This window comes from Lytechinus pictus, chromosome 19 (genome assembly GCF_037042905.1).
Source record: "Lytechinus pictus isolate F3 Inbred chromosome 19, Lp3.0, whole genome shotgun sequence".
Classification (NCBI taxonomy): Eukaryota; Metazoa; Echinodermata; class Echinoidea; order Temnopleuroida; family Toxopneustidae; genus Lytechinus; species Lytechinus pictus.
The window spans coordinates 4,458,649-4,469,408 of record NC_087263.1 but is presented as its reverse complement, the minus strand read 5'-3'; the positions used below and the strand labels follow the sequence as shown (position 1 = coordinate 4,469,408).

General features: G+C 38.9%; 1 protein-coding gene across 1 annotated transcript; it reads left to right on the top strand.

Annotated features, from left to right (window-relative positions):
* Positions 1-644: 644 nt before the first annotated feature.
* On the top strand, positions 645-9,223 carry LOC129282607 (uncharacterized). The gene is made up of 4 exons (XM_064113871.1): positions 645-1,018; positions 3,046-3,363; positions 4,279-4,497; positions 5,233-9,223. The coding sequence occupies exons 2-4, from the start codon at positions 3,084-3,086 to the stop codon at positions 6,369-6,371; spliced, it is 1,638 nt and encodes a 545-aa protein (XP_063969941.1). The 5' UTR covers positions 645-1,018; positions 3,046-3,083; the 3' UTR covers positions 6,372-9,223.
* The last annotated feature ends 1,537 nt before the right edge of the window (positions 9,224-10,760 follow it).

Sequence of the window (10,760 nt, the reverse complement as noted above, 5' to 3'; positions counted from 1 at the left end):
AAATGGAATGATGATTGATATAGTAGAGGGTTTAATGTTACAAAACTACAAAATTTCAGAGTATAAGGTATTATCCCAGATACACATATGATCTAAACTATACAACTCAATTAAGAAAGTGTAATTCTATTCATTATTTCTGACATTATTAGGGTGTATCATTGAAATAATATACATACTTTTAATAAATCTGATATTGGTTTGCAAAACAAACAGGTCTCAAACAAAAAGGACTAGTGTTTACTGTCTACAAAAACTTGAAAGCACCTCCTCCTCCTCCTTCTTCTTCTTCTTTTTCTTCTTCTTTTTCTTCTTCTTCTTCTTCTTCTTCTTCTTTTTCTCCTTCTCCTTCTTCTGTTGCTACCTTTATCGTAATACTGTTGGGTTGTTTTTTTTACTTTCTTTAATATATTTTGGCCCTCCCTCTCTTCATAATCCTTATTCGGTTGATATTTTTTTTCCTGGTTGATGATTTTTTTATATTCATATCCATCTCCTTTCTGCCCCTCACTGACCCCCCCCCCCCTTCTCCAGCTCCCCATCTCTGGGATCTCTCTGCCCCCACCCCCCTCCAAATCAATACTCCCTACCAAGAGTCAATAAAGACTGCTCCGACATGTCAAAGTAGTACTGGTGGGACGTATAGAATTCGAAGCCATACACATGTTCTATTTACCTCTCTATCCCTTCCTCCTCCATTCTCTTTCTCTCTCTCCTATTGGAAGTTTGTGTACAGTAGTCAAGGCTTGCAGTCAAATCGGCGTATCATCCCTTTGCCGCGTATACGTATACAAATAAGATTTGCCAGCATTCCGATAACATGTATTTTTGGAAGTCTGAAGTAAAATAAACAGCGATTTTTGTTGTTTCGGACGATGCAGTGTCCACTTTGCAAGTAATTATGAAGAGGGCCGTCTGAAGATAACACCTTGTGTATACATATACACCATCGCGAGATCTGTCTTGCCACTGGATGCCATGTCCATATAGGCTGCACAAGAATCGAACAAAATAATAAGTAAGTTTTGCAAAATATGTATTCATGGAAATAATGTTATTACATTTCTAATCATTGTCATATTTTGAACGGGTCAGTAGGGTTTTCGAGTTCGACGTTGACCTTTTGGCGGTGTAGTTGTTAGCATAGCATCAAACTTCAAATGAAGAGCTGAGAGGGGGTTGACTCATTTTTTTAATGCAGATTATGGACGTTGTAGCTAGGAAAGGATCAACAGCAACAACAAACATGGAAATCATCCAATGTCATGTTTGTTCCAAGATTATGACACTCACGCATACATTAATTAATTGCGATGTAACATGATAGCTTTTTTTTTCATCTTGAATAGAATCATTGTTCCTAGAAACCTGTATTCACCGTACGCATAAATCAATTATTAATTGCACTGAATCGTAAAATTTGGGGTATAAAGGTTTTGTTATTCTGACAAAAGGGTATATTGCCAGCTGCATTCTTGTCGGATAAAAGAGTGGTGGCAAAAAATCACATGAACTTCCACGATGAATGATGCCAAGTTTATTACATGAGGATATATCTGCCTACATGTCCAGTTGGGACGGGAGAGAGATTTATATGTGATTGGTATTTCTCATTTTCTCTGAGAATACTATAGTACGTAGAAGGCCTATATAGTAATAGTAGTAGTATCGATTGTGGCGGCGGCGGTGGTGGTGTACTACTACTTGGCCTACTACTAGGCCTACTACTACTTCTACTACTATACTACTACTACTACTATACCAATATAGTAGTAGTAGTTATAGTAGTAGTAGTAGCAGTAGTAGTAGTAGTAGTAGTAGTAGTAGTAGTAGTAGTAGTAGTAGTAGTAGTAGTAGTAGTAGTAGTAGTAGTAGTAGTAGTAGTAGTAGTAGTACTAAAAAATATATAGTCATGATAGTAGTATTGATGTAGTTTAGCTAGGTAGTATGGTCATATAATACAGGGGTCATTCTGTGACGGAGTTATACGATGTTTATTGATCTGTTTCCATTTAACAAAACACCCCAATCCACCCTGGATATGTATGTCACATCATTACATTGTACAGGTGATCGATACATCATTGATTAATGGAAACAAAACAGCCAAGCTTTTATGTACTCCATCGACGTATTTCATCAAACTGTCCGAATAGGTCGATTTAAAATTAAGGGAGGCGCAATGGGATATTTTCCATGTTTTTTTTTTCAATCACAAGAATCAGATTCTTTAAGAATTTATGCATCTTAATAAAGAGGTAAACAGTTTTAGATTTTAGCTTATCCACCTAATTCTTGTCCTTTTAATTAGGGCAATTCCATAAAATGATTTTTTAATTGTACGGTCCGATACAAATTTTTCGCGTTTTAACTTCGCTTCTATAGTCATAGAACTGTGTGACATAATTATACCGACATATGGTTTTACCACGAACAAAAATTGTGGCAAGGTAAAACCATGGCATGACTGTGAAACCATGGTTTTACACGACATGATTAAATCGGAGTGAAACTAAATAATATCACATAACCATTTTGTTACCACGGTTTCGCAGTTAAAATCATTGTTTTAAAGTGGTTTTAGTACAAAACTTTTTCTCTGAGCTTTCACATATTCATTATCTCCTGTCCATTTTACTACTCCCACGGCCTTAATATTGTATTCTTGTGAATCTGGTTTCTTTCTTTCTTATTTTTTTATGAACCTCTTATTAACAAAAATACATTTCAGCCATTGGCTGCCGTATAATATGTATTTTTTTAAATAAATAAACCATGAATATGTATCTTTGACTCTTCCTCTTCATCCCGAATTTAATTCTTTCTTACAAACTACATCCTTAATTTATGTCGATGGTTCCCCATTGGCATACTTTGGGGGAAGTGGGCAGCCGGTCAAATCCCCCCACCCCCCTGCATTATGTCGGTGACTTTTTAACGAAGTTTTCTAGATAAGCTACTAAAGTGACCAAACCCCTCCCGGCTCCCTCCCACTCTCCTAGTAAAAATAATAACGCGTAATACATTTTTCCATTATCTTTACAGTAAAATGGCAATTCTGACCATTTTATGACGTCACTCGCATGGCTGGTACAACGATCACCATGCCTCAAGTACGATACTACCATCACGGTCGCTACTATCGGCCAGCTCGATCGATGCCCCTCCTTCCTCCACTATCGCTCGTACCAGCGGTCGACACATCCAGTCACCATAAACTGAACCTGGGATGCGATGACGAAGACGAGGCGATCGTTAGGCGATGGAGAACAACGAGGGAAAAGGAGTTTCGATGGATGATTCGATATATCGGCGAAAGTTTAACGGGAGAGAATATCGCCGATATGAGATTCCTGTGCAGAGGTAATTGCTTGTATTGTATGTAATTTTACTTTAAACAAGCAGTGTCCCCCTCTAATTTTTTAATTTTGTACTACAGCATACTGGAGATGATCCTATCGTCGTCCCTGGATAGACCGAAAAATCGACGCGCATTGGAGGACGAAGTCTAAAATTACAGGGTGACGAAATCAGACGAAGTGGTATGTTGACGAACCGGTATATACATGGTATAGAAAGCAAGAAAAAACTGAGGTTATATACCACGTGGGACCAACTTACTATTGATTGGACCAAGGGTGACGATATAAGTTAGCGCTCCTTATACAAATTTAACCAAAAAAGGAGGAGACTTTACGAAAAGCAAAATTATTAATCCATTCCAAACACCCACTGGTAGATTTGTATCTTGTTGTTTAATCGAGTGACGAAGTCGTTGATGAGGGGTGACGAGATTAGACGATGTGGTATGCAGACGAAAAGGTATACAGAATGAAGTTTCTGTTTATAGTAAATCCCGTAGGAACATGGCAGGACAGCTTTTTGCTGGTAGACGCCAAGCTGGTATATAACCAATTACGTAGGAAACATTTTACGTCTTGGTTAATCAGTCATAGTGGCTGACGTTATATATGGACAACAGATCTTATTCTCGGGTCTTTTTATCAAAGTGGAGACAATGGCAGAGAGGGGATTCGAACTCACAACCTTGCGATTATGTGTCCAATGCTCTAGCCACTGGACCTCATGGATCATAGCTAACTGTTATGCTTCAGTCAAACGGACAAAACCAACTCCAGACCAACAAATATCTTACGACATAACCGATGACAGATCATCCGTCGTTTCGTTGGCATGACTAGCATTATAAATCATCCCTATTTAATGTTATCTCAACAATCTTGTCAATCATTTTCTTTCTTCTTTTTTTTTCCTCAGACCATGTCCAACCACCTGATGTCTTGCGGCAAACAATGAAAGGAGGCCGACTGATGTCCATCCTGGAACGACATCGTCTTCTGGCCGAGAACAGTCTCTTCTTCCTCCAGACCCTCCTCTACTACATCGCTCGTCCCGACCTCTACGAACTCGTCCTCGAATACCGCACCAAGCGGCAGAATGACATGCGGAAGATCGGCGTCGAGATTATGTATGATAGTAAGTACCAAGAGGGGGCGGACCCAGAGTATGGAGAGTAGAGGGGGACAAGACGACGTATAAATATTCTTATATACTCTTCGTTCATTTGTTTTCCCTTCTTTCTCTTTTCTTTTTTTTTACTCTTGTTTTCTGCCCCCCCCCCCCCCCATGGCTTGCGTTCGCCCTCACCCCCTGTACAGAAGTGTCGCCCTGCCCAGTAGGTTTCCCACTCTGGGTAGTAGGGAGTAGTTGGGTAGGATGCCCTAAGAAGATTTAATTTGACGACAGCCTTGTTTGTAAAACAGTTGTCTTCTGGTATTGGAATCTGGGTGTAGGGGCGGATAATTTTCTGATAAGCAAAAAGGGGGAGGCATAATATAATCAAAAATATTTTCCAATGCCTGCCCTTGAATATTTGTATCATTAATACAATATTTTTAATTATCATTCAAAGATAGTTTTTAAAGTTTTAAAACACTATCAATGTTTTCATGGATTTTTTAAAAACGATTCATCCTTTATGGCGGCACATTCCATGTCTCACTAGACGGTTAGTGACACTGAGTTCTGACTGAACGGGGGCGGGGAAGAGGGGGTCATGCAAAAAGTTTTTTTCTGTGATTTTCTCTGATTTCTAGCTATTTGTTTTATGAAATATTCCACTAATTTTCAGTGTGAGCCATCGTGGTCATTGTCATGATATATTGCATTTCACGATATATTTTACGATCTCTTCTTCGATATCTTTTACAGTGTGTCAACCCGATGACAGAGGCATCTCTATGACGAAAGAACTCAAGTCGTTCCGGAAGAGCCTCAAGCCTCGATCACGGTTCAACACTGTCGACATCCAAACCATAATGAAAAGGATGTCGGCTCTGAAGGCGAAGATGAAGTCCAAGCTCCCCAGGACCATCGACCACGGGTACACAGACTCCGTGATGACCTCGGCATCGCTGAGCGATGATAGCGAATGGACGGACGTCGATACGGACGATGAGGGCGATGTTGATGACCTTGATGATGTGGATTCTCGAGTCGACACCGAGACAGGGAGAATAGCGAATCTTCGACACAATAGTAAGACAATGAATGGTGCGATGAAGGCAAATGGAGAGGAGTGCGATGGAAAAGAGAGTGTGCGTTTGCCGAAAATCGTTCCGAAGGGGAAGGTCGAGGTCGACATAAAAACTAGTCGCAATTGCGAGGACCATTCGGAGGTCGACCCCGGCGATGGTAAAAGCACTGACGGCAGTAGCCATTCGGGATTTATTGAGGATTCATCAGGATTGGTTCGCATTCCTGGACCTGTAAAGCCGATCTATAACTTCACCCACAGGTCTAACGAGTTCCTGGACTTGAAAATCAACGGCAAGCAAACATATAACGATGATGACGTCATCGCGTGTGTCCGTGACGTCAACAAGGTATCAAGTGGCCGCGGCAATGATCTCGACAAAGCTAATAAGAATGATGCCGACTTGGATGCCGTTTCGATAACACAGGCGAAGAGTCTTACGACGACGGCAGTCAAACCCGTCCCCATGAAATTCAAGGTGCTTCGACGGAAATATCGAATGGAATCCCCTGGTCGAAGAGCTCGGAGAGTCGTTAAGAGACACAAGCCGCCGAAACCTCTACCCCAGATCAAACCAGAAATGACTGACCACCGTGATCTCAAACCAGAAATGACTGACCACAGTGTTCATCAATCGAACAATGTAGCCGAATTAGCCCAGATTAAGAGAACGCACAGTATACCAAAGCACCTGCCACAGCGAGTGAACTTTCTTCCAGATATCTACGACAAATACGCCCGGAAATCCGTGTCCACAGCGTCGACGAAAGTGTCGACAAAAACGCCGACGAGTAGAAAGAGCAGAAAAAGATGAAAATGATATATTTTCATTAATTTGTGTGCTTATATTATTTGAAATTAATATTACATCAGCATTCGTGGATCTTTTAAATCTCGAGATTTGTTATCCGTTTTTATATCATTGTTGAAAAGAGGTTAATCCATTGACCGTTTTGCTATTTTGACGTAGATTTTCTTTAAAGATTTGCACAGTTATGTTAGCATCAATAATGCATATATGTTTATTTATTCAATACAAGATTCAAGAGCAATGTTAGCAGATAAAATGCCTTGTGATAAAGGCCGTGCCGGGAATCGAACCCTGAACTTCATGTAGTCGGACGCCGAAGACCACTCGACCACGGCACCGGCTGTACAGATGGAATAGGTACAATCATGGCGGTAGAAATTTTGATTTTGAAAAAATATAGACTATTTTATTTGAGATAAATTTATAATACTTGAAAATCGGGGTAACTGCAAGCCTTTCGGCGGTAAGACAAGGTTGACTTGATACGATATTTTCATCATTACAATATTATAACTCTAATTTGTGTGATAATGTTTACTGCACTCCATCCAACAATTTTCTGCTGAATTCATGGGTCTATGATATAGTCTCATGTTTCAGCGCATATAGACGGATATGTTTAGGGTATAGAATGTGTCATGATCTCAATTAATAACTCCAGAAGCGGTGTTATAATTATTTCAATATCTCAACTGGAGGTTGATGATAATTATAAAAAACAAACGCCTTATGCGCTAGATCACACATTAAAAAAAAAAATCGTCGATACGTGTAACAACGGTTCTTTGTAACAACCCTTTCATGAAACCAGACACTGGGTCTCATTTCATAAAGACTTGTTATAATAACAAATGCACAATATCTCTAGCAAAATTACTATCAACCAATCAGATTGAATAATTTCAGTAGCTATTAGCTGTTATTTTAAATTTGGCTATTTTAGCCATTATTTTTTTAACCGACCCCTGATCTGAGCGTTTATGCGCCATTTTTTAAACCCTAGAATCATGATCAGAATCATGATCAGAATCATGATTCTGTAGAATCACGATCTCTCGTAGCTGCAGCTGTCGAGAAGGGTGTCCTGATTGATGTCGCAAGATGGCGATATAAGCACAATCTTTCTTATCAAAATAATCAAAATACAGGTATAGTAAAATCAAGGGCGGCGTTGAGTATTGGATGAACACCGTGACCTCATGGCCCTTGGAACGATTTTTTCAGTGGGGGTGCTGACATGGGCTGAAATCTCTCCTCAAAGGTGGGGGAACAGGATTTTCCCATTGCTCTTTTATATATATACACACACGCATTATAATATTTTAATAGTGTGAGCGCGAATCGCGAGCCAAGAAAAATGGGAGATTTCATGTATTTTGTCCTGAAAATTGAACATTTTGATCTGAGCAATGTTTGTGATCCTGAACAAGATGCGTATGTAACAAATAATAACTGCGAGGGCGATCAGCTCGAGCAGAAACTTTTGATATACGTTCTGGCCTAACCGAAAGGGAACTGTTTTATGGACTATTTGCAGAGACCCATGATGACGATAAATATTTCAACAATCAAATAATGTGAGCGCGAAGCGCGGGCAGAAAGATTTTGACATTCCTTCTTCTTCTTTGTTGTTCTTCCCCCGGTATTCGAGCATCAGCGGCTATCCGCAGGTTGGTTGTTGTGTTGAAGAAGTGATATCTCCTTGGTTGAAGTAATTTCTCTAAGCGAATATGATGAATTCCGAACTAAGAACTGGACATTCTACGCACTTTTTGTAATCATGAACATGATAGGAATAATATTGATGCGAGTGCAAAGCGCGTGTGTAAACAAAATTGAGATTTCAGACCTAAGAACGGGACATTCTAAGCCCTTTTTGTAATCATGAACATGATAGGTATATAACTATACAATCGATGCGAGCGCGAAAGGAAACAAAATTAAGATTTCAGACATAAAAACGGGACACTCTATTTATGTTTTGTATATCAGGAAAAGGATGGGTAATTGGGTACCGTCTTACATTAATAATGTGAGCTCGAAGCGCGAGCAGAATTTTTTTATGTTCTGATCTCAAACTTTATAATTTAAGCATGTTTTAAATAAAAGAAACAAGCTGCATATCTGAACAAACATGTGGTACCCGTATTTAGATTTATACCTAGAATCTAGGCATTCTAAATACATCTGTTAATCATGAAAATCAATAAAGCGAGCGCGAGCTGAAAATATTTGATAATCCGATCTGAAAAAGGGTGAATTTAAGCACTGTTTCAATCACTGTGTAGAAAAATTCTGAAGTGGGGGGGGGGGGGTCCTACAAAACGTCGGTCATTTCCATTGCATTTATGTCATTTATCATATACCTATCAGATTTCCAGGGGGTGCTGCCTATGGAAAATAACACACGCAGCATCCCCAAGGAAACTTTGGCACCCCCGCTTCCCAGGGCCATGGGTTACCTCATTTTTCTCATTTGGCTCTAATGGGTAATGGTTACGAACCCAGGTGTCTCTTTTTATATTCTTTTTTTTTTTCTTTCTTCCTATTTTCTTTCCTTTTCCATTTTTTTTTCTAGCAGAACCAAAGTTGCGGTTACCCGAGCTGCCCCCACACCCTTGCGACACCGTCCTCGTGTACAGTTTAACAGTTTTATCCCCCTTTCTTCCAAACAATACAATAATTATAATTTATACATTATTAACACATATAATTATGTAACCAGCTCGAGGTAAAAACAATCATTATCAAATTAATTGACATAATCATATTAAAATGCAATATTAATTATGAACATATATCGTTTGAGTGACTAATATATTAAATGTGAATAAAAATATTTTATTTGAAAATGATTTTAAGAGGTTTTCTGTCATTATTTAAAGTTTATTCTCAGTCACCCCCTCCCGATTGGCTTGCGAAGCTATGCCCCTAGGCATTGGGTTCGAGACCCCACCCCCATAGCATGACATTTTCATGCTTACATTTAACAGATTCAGGTTTTTATAAAAGAGGGAAAATGGAATCGGAAGATTTCTACAAATTCATTTCATTTTAAAAAACTTGCTTAACTCCGTCCTTTCATAAATCATATCGTTTCAGAAAAAGTTGAGCTAAAACAGAACTTAGATATTCAAACACAAATCAAAAATGAGTTCTTCGGATTGGTGACAACAAAGTTTGAAAAAGGGCCACAAAACGAGCATCTCCGAGTCAACGTCTACTTAGGAGCAGAATTGGAGACTCTGCGGAGTATTTAAAAAGGAGAATGAAACCGTTGAAACCAGCTGAATCCATATCAAAGAAAAAAAATCAAAGAAACATATTGTTGAAAGTTTGAGGAAGATTGAATGAATAATAGGAAAGTTATGAGCATTTGAATATTGAGATCACTAATGCCATGTAGATCCTCCAATTGGCAATGCGACCAAGATATGTGATGTCACACACGTACAACTCCCTCATTACTTTAGTACTTATTTCACTTATATTCTCACTTTTATAGAGTCTATCACAAGGTGATGTGTTCTCTTTATGAGAGGACAAGTACAGAGGTTTCACAACATTATATCATTGATGAATCGTTTGTCATATGGTTAGAATGAGCAAAAAGAGATGTTTTGGGGTATATTTCCAGTGTCCAAAAGGGGAGAGTTGTTCATCTGTTACATCATAGATCTTGGTCGCATTGCCAATAGTAGGATCTCCATAGCATTATTGATCTCGACATTCAAATGCTCATAACTCTTTTATTGCTAGTCCCATTTTACTCAAACTTTTGTTGATCTTATTCTTTGATTTTTCTGCTTTCACAAAAGCTAACTTGCTCCAAGAGTTTCATTCTCCTTTAATGACTGGATATTATTTCATCCGTTAAAGTTTATTTTATCCGAATGTTACTCTGCGAATTCAAAAGAGCTAGTCGGGTCCCTGATCACTCTTCTATGGTAGTGAGACTATAAGGAACAGCCTATTTGGAGGGCACTGTACATCTTTGTAGAGTGGATTTAAGCTCATTTTATGGAGTTCCATCTACTTGATGAGATGGAAATAATTGCCATGTCGACTTAATACCGTGTGTGTCGACACGTCGAGTAAAGTTTTCTTGGCAAGCCAGCTCATAAAAGATTATTTGCCAACGATGTCATGGCGAAAAACGTAGGAGATTACAATAACATAAATCGCCATGACGACATATCACTTTTTTATCAGTTGACTTTGGCAAGACAATGTATCTCGATCACTATGTCGACATAAGTTTATTAAGTCAGCGTGGCAAGCTAAATTGAAGATGGCTTCCGTACATTTTGGAGTTATCTGTGCGTCTTTTTATGCATTTTCTTTGAAAGGTTGCTAAAATTCACACTCATGAAATACGTAGCTCAAGCAGGT

Coding starts and splice junctions, on each gene's coding strand:
- LOC129282607 (XM_064113871.1), top strand. CDS start 3,084: ATGGCTGGTACAACGATCACCATGCCTCAAGTACGATACTACCATCAC. Junction 3,364..4,278: donor TATGAGATTCCTGTGCAGAG/GTAATTGCTTGT, acceptor TTTTTTCCTCAG/ACCATGTCCAACCACCTGAT. Junction 4,498..5,232: donor CGTCGAGATTATGTATGATA/GTAAGTACCAAG, acceptor TATCTTTTACAG/TGTGTCAACCCGATGACAGA.